This window comes from Brassica napus, chromosome C3 (assembly GCF_020379485.1).
Source record: "Brassica napus cultivar Da-Ae chromosome C3, Da-Ae, whole genome shotgun sequence".
Classification (NCBI taxonomy): Eukaryota; Viridiplantae; Streptophyta; class Magnoliopsida; order Brassicales; family Brassicaceae; genus Brassica; species Brassica napus.
The window spans coordinates 596,076-614,659 of record NC_063446.1 but is presented as its reverse complement, the minus strand read 5'-3'; the positions used below and the strand labels follow the sequence as shown (position 1 = coordinate 614,659).

The window sequence follows — 18,584 nt, the reverse complement described above, 5'->3', positions numbered from 1 at the left end:
GATGATGTTGCTCCAATATTTAATTTTATAACATAGTTCTTCTATTTTAGAAGAAAATACGGAGTTATGTTATTTTATTTTTTATATTTTAGGTTCGAAATAGTATTTTTCTATATTTTCTCCTTAAAATAGAGAAATTTTATTATAAAAGTATATATTGAAATAAATTCACCTTTATAATATATCTATTTTAAGAGAAAATTGAAAATTGAAAATAGAATTAGATCGAAGATGGTGTTAATTAAAATTTTAGTGAACTTTCCATAAATACAACTATTGTTATATGTATATCTTAAAAAATAAGAATTTTTACACGTGGTTGTTGTTAAAATTACATAAACGCTTTACTTTAAAAGTAGATATGTCAGATTCAAATCTCAGTAAGTGAGAGGATGATAATTTATCATTACTAATTAAGATTTTACTGAAATCTTCATAAATACAATTATTGTCATATGTATATCTTTTTTGTTTGAAAAATAACTTTCACACAGTTATATGTATATCGTTTTATTTATTTTTTAACTACAAGAACTTTATTAATTAAATTGTAAAAAGTGAATACAAATACTGAATCAACCAAACAGGAGGAATATCAAAGAATATCAAGGAATATGACAGAAGTATATCTTTTTATATATGTATATTAGAACAATCCACACCTTTATATAAACCATGATCTTTTATTATTTTGATGCATATCACCCCTCAAAATATAGAGCACATAGATTGATCAAAGCGATGAATAACCTCTATTGTTCTCTGTTTATCATTGCATTGTGCGTAGGATTGAGTAACGCCGTGGTCAAAATGAAAAATTCGGTACATTTTATGAACTCTCTTGGTGGAAACAACGTTCTTAAAATTCATTGTATATCAGACGAAGACGATCTAGGCTACCACCTTTTGAAGCCTGGAGAAATCTACGAGTTTAGTTTTTATGACAGTGTCATGGGAACCAGGATCAATTGCGATGTAGCGCAGGGAATTGAATTCGGATTTCATGCAAAGTTCATGGCATATAAAAGGTGGTGGTCTCATAGGTCATTATGGTAAGATGAATTTTTGGTTTCGTAGAGATGATGGGATTTACTTTACCCATGGTAAGGACGATCCAAAGTTAGAGTATAAGTGGGTACCTACAATGCCCTTGACATGGCACTGTCTCCCATGATATGAATCTTTCTCTCAATAAATTATTGTGATTTACTGAATCGAAGTGCAAAGATCTTCTTTGTTTTAAGTGCAATTTTATGTCTTTTCACAAAAAAAAAAAGGGGGGGGTGAAATGTTGTGAATTCCGTTCTTGGAATGGATACCTATTAATATATTAAATAAAATACTGCAATCTATATTTAGAACGCAACTTTTTACCCCCTATCCAAATTAATATAAAAAATATAGACAAATGAATTCAACATGATACATAGTAGATTTGATATACATATATATATTTATATATTGTAACAAGGACTTGATAGTTTATAGTTGATCATATATGATTATTTTCTAGGCTTGCATGACAACTAGACTTGCGTTAATCTGTATGCGCGTGCTTGAAGACATTTTGCAATTTTATGTTTTGGCCCTCGAAGATTATTGTCCCGACGAACGTGTTTATTAAATTTTTCTTCAATACTAGTGTTTTTTGTATTGTTTGGAGTATCCCTAAGCCCATAGAAAAGCTTACACTGATCCCCAAAGAAATGGTGCAATTTTTTTTTTTTGAATGGCTACTTCATTAAATAAAAGGAGATTACACATTAATTGTCTCAACTAATGATCTCTTAGCAAGAGCATCAGCGGCCACATTGTCTTTGCGAGAAATAAAATTGAAAGATGAAACAGAGAGGTAACAAGATAAATTTAGGATATCTTGAAGGATTCCGCAAAGTTCCTTGATTGAGTCTTTCCTATTGATAGCTCCGATGATGATCTGAGCGTCTGATTTGATATTTAGTTTGTTGAACCCAAGTGCTTGCGCTTGGAGTAATGCTTCTCTTATCGCCAAGCCCTCTGCCACTAATGGGGAGGGGACGTAGAGCTCCAGTGAGGTTCCCCGCGCCATGATCCTACATGTGTTATCCGAGAACAGCCAAGCCAACCCAGCTTTGGTGAGGAGGGGGTTGGGTAATTGTGTTCTGCTCAGTGACCATTCTAGTGATAGACTGCTCCTGAGCTGTTTGCCATTCCGGTGGATCCGCAACCGCTTTTGAGAGGACCTCCTTCGCCTCAAAACATATGTTCTGAAAGATCTTATGATTCCTAGCAATCCATATGTTCCAGCATATCCATGGAAAAAGAGATCCCATTCTCATTCATGGTGCAGTTTATAGATGAACTTTTACTCTGAATATTCAAATGAAGTCTAAAGTCATGACCCGATATTTATATAGCCACATATATTTAGTGTCATGAAATTGATTCAAATCCGGATTTCCTGATCAATTACGCTAACTGATCAGGGAAAGAGTTTGATTTGTATAAATATATTTCAGATTCTATAGTTTAAGAAAAATAAAACCCCTGATCAATTACGCTAACTTCATTAGTACGTACTAAACTAGATAATTTAACCAAAAAGGAAAATTTACATAAGCACAATTCTATGGTAAAATAATAAACTGGCCAATCTTATCTCTTTTCATTTTGTAATAAAGCAGTTTTAGTGAAAACAAAATAACACGGTAAATGTAATTTAAGAGTTGTTAGAAATTATTTTTCTTACATCCATTTATAAGACGCACAAAAGGTCACTACTTTGACCATCACCAATTCATCATTATTAATTAAAATTATTTTGCTAAACTTTCTTGAATACAGTTATTGTTATATGTATATATTGAAAGAAAATAAATTATACATGTATTTTAGAAAAATCCACACCTTTATATAAACCAGGATCTTTTATTATTTAGATGATAACCCCTCAAAATATAGAGCACATTGATTGATCAAAGCGATGAATAACCTCTATAGTTCTCTGTTTCTCATTGCATTGTGCCTAGGATTGAGTAACGCCGTGGTCAAAATGAAAAATTCGGTACATTTTATGAACTCTCTTGGTGGAAACAACGTTCTTAAAATTCATTGTTTATCAGACGAAGACGATCTAGGCTACCACCTTTTGAAGTCTGGAGAAGTCTACGATTTCAGTTTTTATGACAGTATCTTCGGAACTAGGATAAATTGTGATTTAGCGCAGGGAATTGAATTCAGATTTCATGCAAAGTTCATGGCATATAAAGGTGGTGGTCTCATACTTCATTATGGTAAGAAGAATTTTTGGTTTTGTAGAGATGATGGGATTTACTTTACCCATGGTAAGCAAACGCCAAAGCTAGAGTATCAGTGGGTCTACAAAGTCCGTGACATGACACCGTCTCCTTACTGATCTGAATATTTCTCTCAATAAATTGTTGTAACTTTCTGAAATGAAGTGAAAAGATCTTTGTTTGAAGTGCATTTTTATAAATTCCGTTTCTTGGAATACTAAAATACCTATTGATATATTGAATAAAATATTGCAATCTATATGACAACTAGATTTACGTTAATCTGAACCACTGTATGCGCGTCGTTGAAGACATTTTTGCAATTTATACAAAACACCGCAATGCAAATTCAACTTATAAAAAATAATTTAGAGAAAGTTCAAAAAAAAAAAAACTAATATAGTTGATAACAAGTACTAACCTAAATTAAAGTGAATTCCAGTTAGGCGATAACAAAACTATTGTTTAGAATATAGTTCGATATGATTTAATTTGCAGTTTGTACTTCTCTAGCTTTGTTTTTGTCAAGCATGTCAAACAAAGATTGTTTGGTTCACTTTAATTTCGGTTTGGTTATAATGCAAACTGAAATCTAGAGTACTTCGTTGTCTCTCCTAATGGTCAAATCCGTAACCACTACTTTTGGTTAATAAATTTGATTGTATATGAATACAAATATACTTTTCTATTTTTGTTACAAAAAGACACATTACATTTAGCACTATGAAGTTGAAAATAAAATGGGTCATAGTCAAATCTGTAATCACTCATTTTAGTCAATATATCTGACTGTATATGAATACACATATTCTCTTCTATCTTTGTTTTTTTTTTAATAGAAAACCTGTTCTTTTCTATTTTTGTTACAAGGAGACACATTACATTTACTACTATGAAGGTATTGAACATAGCTAGCTAAAGATGAGCAACCAGGATCGTCACGGATCTTCTCCTCCAAGCAAGTTCACGAGTTTGTATTTAGAAAATCTCGATCCACAAGTCTCTGATGAGGCGTTGATTCAGATGTTCTCGGGTTTCGGAAAGATTATAAGATCGATTCGAGCAAAGGATTTCAGAGGAGAGTCGCGAGGATTTGCTTTCATTGAGTTTGAAAGCAGTGATAGCGCTGAACAAGCCTTTGAACACATGAACGGAAGGTTAATAGGTAAAACAATGGAAGGTTCTTGTTTTGATTTTATTTTCATAGATTTATTATATAGTCTCAAACGTCCCTTCAAGATTTAATGACAAGAACCATGATCCCAACGGTGTATGTTTGAAACAAGATAGAATTTAAACTGATACGTAGGCCTGGGCATAGCATCCGTAACCCGAAATCCGAACCGAACCCGAACCGAAAATGTAAAAAATATCCGAATGTATCTTGTAAGGTGGTACAAAACATATCCGAACCCGAACGGGTAACCAGAAAAACCGAAAAATCTGAAAAAATATCCGAAGAAATCAATCCGAATGTCCAAAATAATATACAATATAATTTTATGAAACATGAATATATACTTCAAATATTCAATTTCATATTTATTTTGATATGTTATCTAACAATAAGTATTTAAAATATAAATAACTACCTTAAATACTTAATTATATATAAATAAATAAATATATTTCTTATGTTTTACTTTTAAATTTTAGATTTTATTTCGGGTATATCCGAACCGATCTAAAATAACTCGAATCCGAATAATATATGATTACTTTATGGGTTCTATGATGTGATACAAAACCGATTTGAACCCGATGTATTATATCCGAACCCGGCCCGTACTTGCAAATTTACTAAAATGGGATCTATGAGGTGTTATATAAAAAAACCGAAATCTGAAAAATCCGATCCGAACGCCAACGGGTACTCGAACGCCCAGACCTACTGATATGTAATAAACATACATAACTTACTCGTGGTAAATAAGTTTTGAGTTTGAAGTTTATAAACTTTGACACCGGAAAAAACAAAACGGCAAAGATAGCTAATGTATCTGAATATTCTTCCAAAAATGTTAATCAAAGCTAATATTGCTTATAATTTAACTGCATTAAGGTTTAATATTTTTTGTGGTAATGTGACGAGTAGGTCAGAAGATTCTATGCGTTGAGAGGACGCCGAAGGTCAGCGAAGGTGAATACATATAATAATCATACGTGGGTTATTGGCTAATAGCCTAATTAATCTATTGTTCTATGAGATAATTAAGTTTCAATCCATTACTAAACTAGAAATGGTTTAGTAACTTTAGTGACAAAGTTATGCAATAATAAATTTCTATTATGTTATTGTAAATTTTCGATTACAAAAAGCGTGGCATATTTTTCTGGCTTATGATTTGACTAGAATATAGGTCTAAGAGCAACATTATTGGAAGTCTTTTAAGACATCCCTTAGAAGAGGGGGATGAAACCGAGGAAGAAAGAGAAGGGAAAAGTCCCTAATTAAGTACTGTCCCTTATTCTCCAACGATCAAAAAAAAAAAAAAACAAGGAATTCTCTTTCTCTCTTCATCCCACCAATAATGTTGCTCTAAAGGGTGCACTTGTGGAGTAAGAAAATGTTTATTTTAAATTTTAAATGGTGCCATATTCTTTAAACGTTACATAGTTACATATAATTACGAGAAGAAAGTAGGAATTAAGTTGAATAATTACGAATGAAAAAGTTGTTCAATAGTGGAATCTTCTCCAAGTGAAATATATGTTTTCGGATACGGTAGAGATGAACTGTATAGAGAACTCCGGATAGCGAAACCGTAGCCAATGAGATCAACGTCAATATCCAGAAGTCCTGAAAAATTAGTCACAACCAAAACATAAAAAAAAACAAAAACATACATTATGAAAGAGAAGTCATAAACTTCATAATGTAGACGTTACTGGTTAATTTACCTTAGGATTAGATACAATGATACCTAAAAGATTAGCCATCAAGTCGAGAGCCGCTTGCAACGAGTTCTGTACACCACCAACCACACAACGGTCCGATTCCGGGACAAGATCCTAAAGCATTGTTACCAAAGCATGACACACGCAACAAAATAACTTTGAAGCAGTATTAAACAAAAGAAAAACATTATTGGCTTTAAATTAGCACCTGCATTTGTTGGATTACTGCTAGATCGAACATCCACAGGCCAAGCCTAGAAGCAGCAACTCCAGCCATGAGCATGTATGATGCTATTTTCTCCTTTTCAACCCAAATCGATCCAACACAGACCGAAAGACAGGTCCACTAGAGAAACAAGAACCCAACTTTGATTACAAATTCAAATATACCAAATACCGATTCATGTATAGTAAGTACTGATGAACTATACATATTTAGGATTGTATATGTACTATTTTTATTTTACAGATTTTAGTTGGATAGGTTTTTAAAGTTTCTGGTAAGTTAGGTTTTCTTGTAATCATCTAGTTAGGCTTATGATATTATGGAGGCTTTGACTGATTAATATAACATATAACTTGTTAAAAAAAATTTTGACAAAATATTCATAACTTGTTAATTCTTTCTCCCATGTTTAAGAAGATTTGGTTTTATTCAAGGATTATCATCATACTACACAAATGACACTGCAGTTCTCTAACTTATGTTTTGTCAAATTTAGATTAGTGGTCATATACGTACCTGAGACCAGAAGGACCAGAGTCCAGTTCTGAGTGGTGAGAGACGGAGCAGCAAGAGAGGGTACACGACTGTAGCAGTTAGTCCAACACCAGCGCTGATTCCTCTGCCTATACCGATGATATAAGTAGGTATTCCTTTCCACTCCAACGTTGCCGTCATCAATGTTCCAAAGCTATTTCAAAAAGATAACTATATTCATGCAAAAAACAAAAGCCAACACTCTAAAGAGAGATGAAAAGGTAACCTGAGGACAGTGAAGAACAATAGAGCTAAAGCAACTCCAGGGAGCACAATATCTTGATTGAGATAATTCCTCCACGCACCAACAAAAGAAGACTCAGAGATTCTCTCAAGAATCCTCATGTTTCCGCTTCTACTTTGTGTGTTCTCATCGGTTAATAGAAGAACATAATACTGAGATGCAATATCTGTTTGAGACGACAACCTTAAACTCCTTCTCTCATCGCTTTGTAGTATCGCAGGAACACCGTTATATACAAATATAAAGAGCCAATATTCGATCCACACGGTTATAGTAGCCCAAGCAGCGAACGTGACCGCTGATGCTTCTAGAGAGACAAAGCTAATGATCAAACCGGTGATAACCGGAGACAGTAGCTTTGAGCTCAAGTCAATTCCTCTAATAACAGAATTCATTCTTGTTAAAACATCAGGTGAATGACCTTCCGACATAACCACAACCCTGTAATAATATCAAGAAAGTCTCATATGAACTTGTAGTTACAGAAACCAGTATGGAGTAAAACTAAACCTAAACTTACCAGTCTCGTTCGATCAAAATGGTGCCTGCAAGAGTAGAGAGTACACCAATGGCACCAGAAAGGTTTGTCAACACGACTAGTGTTGCGAAAACCGGAAAGTTTTGAGACTTGAGATCAGGAACTAGAAGCAAAGCAATGACTGAACCACCAGCAACAATGAAGGAGAGGTTTTGTGTAACAAGCCAGAGTCTAAGGACTTTAACGTAGCTCATTCCATCTATCATTTGGCCTACAATGGGACCGAAAATGGCGGTGGAGCCGGATTCTACAGCACCGTACATGGCAGTGAGAAACAAAGAGTTTGGCCAGAGGTAAATCATATATAGAGCTACAGAGAATTCCCAAGTTCTGCAATTTCAGTTTCATATAATATTATACAAAAATTAAAGTAATTATAAACTTACGTGCAATCAATCATGTTTAAAATTAATCTACGAAGATTTTGATCATACCTGGCACCCCATCGAGCAAGAAAATAGCCGAGATAGAGAGAGATCACCATGGAACTTGGTAACTGTGGTTCTTCTTCTAATTGATGTTGTTCGTTTGATAGGAAAACCCTAGTTTCTGTCTCCTCCATTTCTTCCGAATGATTTGATTCTCACCTCCGAATTTTAATTGAATCTGATACTCAGAAACATCGATCAACGCCAATTCCGTGTTTATGTTGCTAGCTAGGTTTTCTATTGAAAGGGTGCGACTATTTAACAATGGATGGGGGGATAAATAAAAAAAATTGAATAAAATTACCGGCACAATATTATTCTCACTATGACCAAGGTTTCACATAATTTTTGTTAATATAACATGTTGTTTGACATAATGATATGACGTGCTATTTTACAATAATCCGTATATATTTCATTGAACATATCATATGATTTTTACAAATATAACATCTTATTATTTTTTAAAAAATGGAAATAAAAATTTCAGTAGAAATCTCAAGTAATTCGAATAATAAAAATAAAAGTTTCCAGTGACAAACACCATTTAGTTAATTAAGTGCATAAAAAGTATATGGAAGTTGGGCGTTTCATTAAATTTTAAAGAAAGCATTTACTCGTTAAAAATAAGATGATAAGAATCTGTCATATGACAATTTTTGATCCATCGAAAAAACATATTTTAATTTGTAAACCGGTCAAAACAATTTGTTATGGTTTCGCACTTTTGCATCTGATGTCTATAGAAGATGTAACAAAGCTTCCTGAAAGATCAATATAAATCCAACTAAAAGGCCGACTTTTCTAAAGATATAGTTCATCCTTTTTTTTTTTTTGAAAAATATAGTTCCATCTAAATACTACTATTTGACTTCCAACTGTATTCATCCCCATGAAAACATTATACAATCTGAAGAAAACAAAACGAGTATCTTCAACGGACGGTAGAAAATTAGAAACAAAACCTCACCCGGCACACGAGCTTGGAGGTTGAATGATCGAATCACCAAATCAGGGCCGTGGAAGTCAGAGCAGATCGAGACGGAGAGAGTTTTAAGGGCACCTGTGTGTTATTATTAAGCCACTCCGAATATTTTCTTCGATTTTGGCTTCAACGATGATCCGATCTATATTATCAATACTAAACAATATAATTTAGTGTCTCGGACAGCACAGCGACTGAGTAAATAAGACGGCATTTTTCGTGTGAGAATCATAGTTTACATATGGGTTTACAACTTGTTACGATATAATAATGTCGTATTGACTACCAAAAAATAAATAAATGATTTGTTCTATCAATTTACAGATTTCAACATTATCTTCTCATGATATCTCGATTTTCTGAAAATATTGTAGGCATATACGAACAAGAAACAACTTATTATATTAAAACATGAACTCATGTAGCATGGCATCATGTTTTAATACAGTACTCTCAAAGTTTTGGACGTACCCTTGTAACTGATTGTCACGTTACGCTGTCACAGTAAACAAAATGCAAAATGTACGCTTTTGTCACGTAACTAGAAGAACTTAACAGGATGTCTGTTGAAGTATTCAGTTATTCTACTACACACATTTTCACAAAATTTCTGTTTTATCAATTTGATGCGGTTGCTTCGCGAGAATAACTTCCAGTCTCATACGTGATGGCTGATGCGAGTCTGAGACTGCGACGTAGACTAGTTTAAAAGTGGACGTCAAGCTCTACAAAAATACTGGAAGTAAAACGGCAAGTATTTTTCGATCTATGTAAAACAACGGTAGGTTGTGTCGATTCAAAACGGTGCGTATCTTAAAATCAGGTGTAAATAAAATAATTACTCTCCGAGGATACATCGGTAATTAACCACAAGTTCCAGCTGTAGAAGCCGGAAAACCGGATCAAAAGAAACGATATAATATATACGATGTTTAAGGAAAGTATATAGACGATTCGAAATCGTAACGAAAACGAAACCATGGAGTCGAGACGAATCTCTTTCCTTAACTCTTAATATTCGCTCTGTTAGTGCGACGGATATGTACGAATAAGAGTCCCAAGATAAAACCATGATAGGTTACCACGCGGCACTCGTGAAGAACCTCTAACGAACTAATATTTCTATGAAACACTCTCTAGACTTACGCTATAGGATTTGCTGGTTTTGGTTGTGAAAAAACGTAATAAGAAATGAAGGAGGAGACGAGTTTATAAAGAAAAGAAGACGAGCCCCTTTCCGCAACTGATGCAGCACGTGCGCACGTTAGCGGAAATCTCGCGAGGATATCGGAGGCGAGGCGTTACGAAACTTCTTCCGCAAGATCTTTTCTCTTTTAAACTTATCGTCAAGAAAAGAGACAACATGTTGTTTTTAAACGAACTACGTGTTGTTTAAAATAAAATGCATGCCATTTTTTCGGAAATTAAATGGCAAAACTTGGTAAGAAAAAAATAGTTTTATTGGGTCCGAGACTGAACCGAGCCGAACCGGCCGGACGACAGCGCGCATGGGGAGCCTTCCTCTCTCTCCAAGCTGTTAACACTTGATATCAACTATATATAAACAGCTCCCTTTGTCTCATTATTAATGCTTTTTGGGCTGGCCCAAGTCATTTGATTTCACAATTTTCGTTAAAGCGTAATGGCTATAAATGGATCCAACACCAGCATCTTCCCAGTTCTCTCTCCCTGAGCTCAGGCCATGGCGGCTCGTCTCGCGAGGTCATTGGCGGCGTCATCCCCATCCTGGCCGTCGCGCATCTCCATCGTAAATCGGATCTCTGATTTCGCCTCTTATTCGTCTTCGTCCTCTTGGTGGTCGTCTCCGGAGGATCTGACGGCGGGATCGAAGAGGCGGGAGAAGAAGACTACAGACCGTTTCTCCGCCGCGATCGACGCTGTCCATGATCGGAAGCTCCCGCCTGAGCTACGCGGACATCGCAATTTCGTAAGGTGAAACTAATCCTGTACAAGCTAATAGTTCGTCTCTTTCACTAGTGCTTTAAGACTTTGGGATCGATTAGATTATATACTTTAGTAGAGAGCTCATAGGTTTCCCTTGGATTTGCGGTAGAGTTTGATAGGTAAATCCATATGTTGATAGAATGAAAAGAGAATCAATTCTTCATGAAACGAAGAAACGAAGAATCAAGTGTGAAGAATTCAAAATGAAGAAGAGAATTCTAGAACAACATTTGAGTAATTTTCCTAGAAAGTTCACAGGAAAATCTTGTAACAGAAAAGACGAAGAACATCTCTAAAAAAAAAAAAAAAAAAAAATTCTCTATTGATCTTTTCCTCTGTGTAATTTCTGTATTATAGTGTTTCTTCTGCCACGTGTCCTATGCCACGTCATCCAATCCCTTCCTCTATTTCCTGTATCAGAGTTCTTGCAAGTCAATTTCTCACTCTCTGATGATGAATCAGATGAAGTGTGGTGGCACACACTGCTGTCGTTGAGGCCTATGCTAAAGCAGGCCAGCCTGAGGAGTCTCTCAAGGTTTTCATGCGTATGCTGGCCTGTGGAGTTTTGCCTAATGCTTATACGTATACGGTTTTGATCAGAGGGCTTGCGGCGGATGGCAAAACGCTCAAGGATGCGAAGAAGTACTTGTTTACTTATGCAGCTGTGTTTGAAGGTTTTGTAAGAGAGGAAAAAGAGGAAGCAGCTAGAGAGTTGTTGAAAGGGATGAAGGGGAAGGGTTTTGTGCCTGATGAGAAGGCTGTGGAAGAGGCTCTTAAATCTAAAAGAGGCCAAGCCGTTAGGACTGTCATCAACCTTTTATTTGATAAGCAGTAGTAGTCGTCAATGGAACACCTGGTTATGTTGTTGCTGAGTCTTCTGTTATGGATGATATGACGTTTTCTTGTGAGAGAAAGCTTAAGTTTGTTACTTTTTTTGTTGCTTTATGGTTCTTTTATCATCAGATGAGATTCTTCTTCTTTGTGAAACATGTTATTGCTTTGAGCTGCTTTTAATGGATACTAACATTGGATGATATTACAGGTCAGAGACTGATATAATCAACGTGGTCGAGCAAAGGATATGGCACTCAATGGAAGAAGGCCAGTTTGAGAATTTGCCTGGTAAAGGCAAACCCTTGAACCTCCACACAAATCCTCACGCCGACCCAGCGGAGGATACATTGTATCGGATTCTTAACAAGAACGGGTTTGCTCCCGAATGGGTGGAGCTCAACAAAGACATAAGAAGCAAAGCAAAAGAATGGAGAGTTTCACTGAAGAAAGCATGGGCTATGAAACTCGAGGATGACCAATCGGGTTGGGAAGAGCGATCAGATTTGCTTAAAACGCAACTGAAGCAAATCAACAACATGGCAAGTCTTCAACTACGAATCAAAATCCTGTTGTGATCTATAGTGATATATTTTCTTATGTGTGCGCTCTTGTTGTTGTGCAGGTGTTTAGGTACAATCTGATTGTTCCTTTTGGCCGTCAAATGTTTGGATTGAAGTGGGAGAAAGAGATTGATCGCCTGAAAGAATAACATCTTCAGATACCTAAAGGTCGGTCACACTTCTATGAACTCGTTTTTGAGTTGTTAGTGTATGTATGCGAGTCAGTGTGGCTCTCTTATAGCTTATGTTAAGAAGAATAAGAAACAGAAGTGCTTGAGTTGCTGTTAGACTATGTCATGTATGTTGTATCACCTCTTCAGAAGCAATACAAAGAAAATTATAGGTTAGGAAGAAGTCATTAGGGATCAAATCATGTTATTTATTTTGAATGATTTCGATTCAATGATTAAGCAATGAAAGTCAACGAATTGAGTAATATGAGAGTTGGAATCTTTTAGCTGGAGTGAAGGAAATAGAATCTTTATTAGTTTTTTATTGTATAAAATAAAAGGAAAAATAAGATGCGAGAGTGACAAGACAACCACTAACACATGTGGTTCATCTCCAACCACATGTTACCAAGAGGACTTAACTAGCACAGCAAAGGTACAATCTCCATCTCACAATTATATCCTCTCTTATCTCTCTCTCTCTCTATCTTTTGTCTGAGAGAGAAGGCTCAATGGTCTCCAATTGCATTAGCCTTGGCCTCCATCTCCATCCTCATCCCCACAAACACAACCATCATTCACTTTCTTCTTTAAGATTCCACACAAAAGCTAAAACCCATCACCATGTCTCATATACAGCTCCGTCTGATGCACAGCATAGAAGTCTCAAACACTGTGGATGGAACTTGAGTTCTAGCCGGTCCGTGAACAACTTTGGTTTGAGCCGGTCTGGGGTTATCCGCCCAAGACTCTCGGCGATGACAGGGTCAGAAGTCGGTGACTCTGGCTACGACGAATCAGAATTCGACCCGACCCTCACGAACGACGACTTGAAACCGACCAAACCAAGCCAAAGAACGTTTTCTTGGTTGGATATGTCGAGTTTATGGATCGGTCTCGTTGTCGGTGTGCCTACTTACTACCTGGCTGGAAGCTTAGTGGACCTAGGCATGGCGTGGTGGCAAGGGATAGCCACAGTGGTTGCTGCCAATCTAATTCTCCTCGTGCCGCTGGTTCTCACCGCACAGCCTGGCACCATGTACGGAATCTCTTTCCCCGTCCTCGCTAGATCATCTTTCGGCATCCGTGGAGCCCATATTCCGACACTACTCAGAGCATTGGTCGGTTGCGGATGGTACGGGATCGAGACATGGATCGGAGGAGAAGCTATCTTCTTGCTCTTACCGTCTCACATCAAGAACTCGGCTCTGTCTCATACACTGCCTTGGCTAGGCACTTCTCCGCTTGAGTTCTCTTGTTTCATTGTCTTCTGGTTGGCTCAGCTTTGTATCGTCTGGAGAGGAATGGACGGAATCAGAAACCTCGAGAAGTACTCAGCTCCTGTTCTGATCACTCTCACTTCTTGTCTCCTTGTCTGGTCTTATGTCAAAGCTGGTGGGTTCGGTCATATGCTTTCCTTGTCATCCAAGCTAACCTCTGCACAGTTCTGGACTCTCTTCTTCCCATCTCTAACCGCAAACATAAGTTTCTGGGCAACGCTAGCTTTAAACATCCCTGACTTTTCCCGGTTTGCGAAATCCCAAACCGATCAAATCATCGGTCAAGTTGGTCTTCCGGTTTTCATGGGTTTGTTCACGTTCGTTGGCTTAGCGGTTACGTCCTCCACAAGCATCATCTTCGGAAGAGTCATCTCCAATCCCATTCAGCTTCTCGGTCAAATCGGAGGTCTTGCCACAACCCTACTCGCTATCCTCGGAATCTCTCTGGCTACAATCACCACGAACATAGCTGCAAACGTGGTCGCACCAGCAAACGCGCTTGTGAACCTAAACCCTAAGGTTTTCACATTCGGAAGAGGAGCCTTGTTGACCGCGGTTCTTGGAATCGTGTGTCAGCCTTGGAGATTGCTCAAGTCGAGTGAGAGCTTTGTCTACACATGGCTCATCGGTTACTCTGCGCTTCTTGGTCCTATTGGTGGTATAGTTCTTGCTGATTATTACCTCATCAAGAAGATGAAATTGAACGTTGGAGACTTGTACTCTTTGAGTGCCTCCGGAGAATATTATTATTCCAAGGGATATAATGCGGCTGCGGTGGTGGCTTTGGTTGCCGGAATCATCCCAGTCGTGCCTGGCTTTCTACACAAGGTCGGAGGTTTGTCGAAGATCTCAAATGGGTTCGTGGTAGTTTACGACAATGCATTGTTTTTCAGCTTCATCATCGCAGGATTTGTCTATTGGATGTTAATGTCTCGTCTGAGAAGGAAACAGAGCTCCTCTTCACAGCCACTTTTGTAAATATTTGGCTTTCAATTCGTTTCGTAAGTAATCAAATTTAAATCCACAGATGTGCAATCAAACAGAAGAACAAAAGAAAAATAAATGATTCTTGTTTTTTCTATTTTTTAGTTCATATCAATTGTTTTCATTTTTCATATATTTTGCTGAATGATAACGTTTTGTTAATAATGAGCCATCACATTGGCCTATTGGATATTTTTAATTGCTATAGCTTCTGTTAATGATGAGTAATATAAAAGAAAAGTAAAAAAAAAAAAGGGAAAGATAAATTGTTAAATATCAATTTTCCTTTTTGCTGCCTATATAAAGAGAAGAGTTATAGCTATGATGAAGCAAGACTTAGAAAAAAAACTTCTGAGAATTGACTGTGGGGAGCATATCAATTCAAAAAGAGAAAATTAGAGGAAGCGAGTTCTTCTAGTTCTACAGTTTTGATGAAGCACTTGCATAGACATGAGAAAGAAGTGATTAATGGCTTCATCGTTGATCCTTCACAGACGACTCTAGCCAAGTGGATTTTTACGCATTATCCGGAAACTGCAGTGCATGTTCAGTCGCAAGACCTAGCGCTTAGGACGAAAGACATGAACGTTCTCCTTGATATCTTCGAGACACTTTCCTACAAGAAGTCGTGTGATATATCTGAGGCTCAGCTACGCCATGTTTCAGATAATTTGTCTTATTTGAAACGCGCAGGTTTTAAGGTGGAATGGTTAAGGGCAAAGTTTGATGATGTTTCTTTGAATGCTTGTGAAGCAAGGATTGTAAAACTCAAGGAAGAGGTCAAAAAACAGGAGCAGATGGTTTCCTATCTCAAAGATATGCTGAAATACGAAGAGGCCAAGTTGAAGAAGCTATAGTTATTTAGTTTCTCATTATTTCTTGTTGCAATCTCCTATATGCAATTTCGATTTAGATTCTTGTTTTAATTTTTTGGTTAGTTAGAATTATCTTGTTTTTTTTTAATTTCTAAATTTATTTTTAAAAATCAATATAATTCACTAATTTGATTCCGAATTTATCTTGAATTTGCAAACTAATTTAAATTTATTTTCCTACCTATATATGCGTAAACATTAATATATAACAAAGAGAATATTTGGTTACATAGCTATCTTGAAGCAACGAGTAGTGTAAAACTTTTCCTGACCATTTTACCAATCGATTTCTCAAGTGATGGGCAACCAATTACAGAGACAAAGAAAGGTAACTGCACATGGCTTCATCATTGCTTCTTCGAAGGTGAAGTTAGCAAACTGGATTTTTCAGACATACCCAAATACTTCAGCTAATGTTAAATTGCAAGACGATGTGCTCAGGACAAGATACATGAACCTTCTATTCAGCGTCATCAAGAGACTTTACCACAAACCTCTGAGTGATCTCACAGAAGATGAATTGAGCAAAGCTTCCCAGGAGTTGTCTGATGTGACACAAGCTGGTTTTAATGTGGAATGGTTGGCTTCAAAGCTTGAGAAGGTGACCTTGGAGAAGAAGACTTCTGAAGATCGGATTCGGGAACTGGAAGAAGAGCTCGAAAAACTTAAGCTAACCATGTCAGAGGAGAAGGTCAAGTTGAAGAAGCAACCATCTTGGATCACCAAGACAGAGATACCTATTTCTCCTTAAGTTAATTTTAATTTGTTTGATTTTTTAGTTTTTTTCATATCTATTTTTCATGTTTCTTTTCTCAAATATATCCCTAGATTTTATTTGAATCTATCCAAACCCTATTAATAGTGTAAGATGATATGATATATATATCTAAATCCTACCTTGCCAGACACGGTTTAATTAGGGTCTCTTGGGTTTCTTCATGGATGGCTTGAAATTTACTGGATTTTAATTTAAGATGAAGTGGACCACTAATAGGTTAATGTGCTAAGTGTGATGTAGATTGCTAAAGAAATTGTCCAAAGACACATGAACAGAAACAGATAGAAGTGGAGTTTGATTTATTCTTCACACACATATTAGTATTGAATCATATGAGGAACTCACATGAATGAATGGTGCATTTCACAGGATTACAAGACTAAACACACATTCAACACAAACAGAAAGAAATTAAAGACACTAAACCAAACCTAACCGGAAACAAATGAAACAAGGCTAGACATAGGCAAAAGCCCGGCAAAAGAGAGAGTAAGATAGTATAGTAACAATGATAATAATCTGCTGATTCCGAGGGGAACCGAAGCTTGCCAAAGGATCGAATTAAGTTGCCCTAACGGAGGGATAACAATAGACAAATCACACTTGTCTTCATCAACCTTCATGCAACCTTCATCGCTCCAATCCACACACAATCCTCATCATAATGATATGATGATCATTCACTTAATTCATAATCATAATATACAAGAGATCTCTTCATTCTTCTTACCTTTTGTGAGTACTCTTGTGTTTTGGCCATCCCCTAAAGAGAATCTAAACCTCTCAAAACCCTCTATGGTGAGATCTGCTGATCCAATCTGGGGGTTCTTCATCTTCACTTTCTTTAGGGGATGGCCATATATTGTGTGTTTTGGTGTTGTGCAAAAGAGAGTTTCAACCCTTTATGGCTGTTGTTAGAGTTCTTATGGCTTCTCTCAGCTGTATTTGGTCTTGGAAACGCATTAAAAAAGAAACTGAAAAACACCCATTACATAAGCCATATTGTTCTTTTCACTTTTTCTATATAATTTTTTTAATGTAATTATTAATTAGCTCAGGTGTAACTACTGTATCACATGTCTGTTGATAATATATTATCTTTTAAAACGTATCTTAAAGTGAAAACAAATTATATGGTAGATCGACATTAAAACTGTTAATGAATAATGCATTTGTATGTAGAACTGTATATGAGTTCAAAATGTTTGAATCTATATACATGAGTTATTAAAGTGTGTATAAAACAAAGTATTAAAAATATATAAAGAAAATGTATACATTATCGGTGCAAAGGGAATAAAAGCAAGAATTGTCATTGGTGTAAAGATGACATCGAAAGAAATAAAAATTATTAACAAGGGAACGAAGTGGAAGGAGATGATGGAAATGGTGAAGTCCATGTAAAGATGTTGGGAGAATTTGGATCTTCTAAAAGGAATATGCCATTAGCAAACTTAACAAAATGATATGCCATTACCAAACATGTGTTTAGACACCAAACCCTCATTATTTTTAATATACATTTCGATCGAGCTCTATTATCATTCGCATTCGTTTTTTGGAATTTTTTTTTTATATGATCCAAACCAATTTGCCATAAATCTCTGATGAAATCATTTTCCAATTAGTTTTAATGTGTTTTTGTTGTATTTATTACCGTCGTGGTGGTTCATTCACAGACTTTCCTTCAAACAGCTCACCCAACAATTTCTAAAGATCTTCAGCTGTATACTTTATGTATCTCTGAGAATTTTTCCAACTCTCAACCAATGGCCTACGCAGATCATTGGTTTAAATCTCTTTAGGTTTACATATATAAAGCTTTTGCAGGTAAGAGAAAAAATACAAAAAACTTTTACCAAAAGCGTTTGAGGAATAATCTGTCAGCAAGGCAATAATACTTCAGCAACAGCAAGTCTTAGTGACTCTGTTAGCTCTGTGTATGGAACTGTCCACAGGAATTGTCTCTGATGCAACTCATCAAATTGCATATTGAACATCTTGAATATG

General features: G+C 36.2%; 7 protein-coding genes and 1 pseudogene across 8 annotated transcripts; 7 read left to right on the top strand and 1 right to left on the bottom strand.

Moving 5' to 3' along the window:
- Window positions 1–238: 238 nt before the first annotated feature.
- LOC111204810 lies at window positions 239–1,263 on the top strand (annotated as a pseudogene).
- A 1,699-nt stretch (window positions 1,264–2,962) lies between these two features.
- LOC111204096 (S-protein homolog 9-like) lies at window positions 2,963–3,534 on the top strand. Its single transcript, XM_022698298.2, has one exon. The coding sequence runs from the start codon at window positions 2,963–2,965 to the stop codon at window positions 3,392–3,394; it is 432 nt and encodes a 143-aa protein (XP_022554019.1). The 3' UTR covers window positions 3,395–3,534.
- A 629-nt stretch (window positions 3,535–4,163) lies between these two features.
- Window positions 4,164–5,793, top strand: LOC111204809 (polyadenylate-binding protein 7). The gene is made up of 2 exons (XM_048751782.1): window positions 4,164–4,440; window positions 5,371–5,793. The coding sequence occupies exons 1-2, from the start codon at window positions 4,197–4,199 to the stop codon at window positions 5,427–5,429; spliced, it is 303 nt and encodes a 100-aa protein (XP_048607739.1). The 5' UTR covers window positions 4,164–4,196; the 3' UTR covers window positions 5,430–5,793.
- Window positions 5,794–5,835: 42 nt separating this feature from the next.
- LOC111204211 (solute carrier family 40 member 2) lies at window positions 5,836–8,649 on the bottom strand. Its single transcript, XM_022698450.2, has 7 exons — window positions 8,150–8,649; window positions 7,698–8,045; window positions 7,160–7,618; window positions 6,916–7,087; window positions 6,382–6,519; window positions 6,177–6,287; window positions 5,836–6,075 (listed from the first exon to the last, which is right to left on the bottom strand). The coding sequence occupies exons 1-7, from the start codon at window positions 8,275–8,277 to the stop codon at window positions 5,923–5,925; spliced, it is 1,509 nt and encodes a 502-aa protein (XP_022554171.1). The 5' UTR covers window positions 8,278–8,649; the 3' UTR covers window positions 5,836–5,922.
- Window positions 8,650–10,723: 2,074 nt separating this feature from the next.
- LOC111204210 (dnaJ homolog subfamily C member 28) lies at window positions 10,724–15,018 on the top strand. 2 transcript variants are annotated; one of them, XR_007321040.1, is made up of 5 exons: window positions 10,732–11,081; window positions 12,136–12,466; window positions 12,550–12,655; window positions 12,999–13,093; window positions 13,297–15,018. XR_007321040.1 is itself a non-coding variant. In XM_022698449.2 (3 exons), the coding sequence occupies exons 1-3, from the start codon at window positions 10,831–10,833 to the stop codon at window positions 12,634–12,636; spliced, it is 669 nt and encodes a 222-aa protein (XP_022554170.1). In that variant the 5' UTR covers window positions 10,724–10,830; the 3' UTR covers window positions 12,637–12,834. The 2 variants fall into 2 exon arrangements, 1 of the variants encoding a protein (XP_022554170.1); XM_022698449.2 differs by lacking the exons at window positions 12,999–13,093; window positions 13,297–15,018 and having other exon boundaries at window positions 10,724–11,081; window positions 12,550–12,834.
- Window positions 13,100–15,018, top strand: LOC111204209 (purine-uracil permease NCS1). Its single transcript, XM_022698447.2, has one exon. It carries the CDS (start codon window positions 13,170–13,172, stop codon window positions 14,913–14,915), a length of 1,746 nt encoding a protein of 581 aa, XP_022554168.1. The 5' UTR covers window positions 13,100–13,169; the 3' UTR covers window positions 14,916–15,018.
- A 219-nt stretch (window positions 15,019–15,237) lies between these two features.
- LOC111203849 (MATH domain and coiled-coil domain-containing protein At2g42470-like) lies at window positions 15,238–17,104 on the top strand. The gene has a single exon (XM_048751781.1). It carries the CDS (start codon window positions 16,095–16,097, stop codon window positions 16,545–16,547), a length of 453 nt encoding a protein of 150 aa, XP_048607738.1. The 5' UTR covers window positions 15,238–16,094; the 3' UTR covers window positions 16,548–17,104.
- LOC111204808 (MATH domain and coiled-coil domain-containing protein At2g42465-like) lies at window positions 15,353–15,778 on the top strand. Its single transcript, XM_022700295.1, has one exon. The coding sequence runs from the start codon at window positions 15,353–15,355 to the stop codon at window positions 15,776–15,778; it is 426 nt and encodes a 141-aa protein (XP_022556016.1).
- Window positions 17,105–18,584: the final 1,480 nt, after the last annotated feature.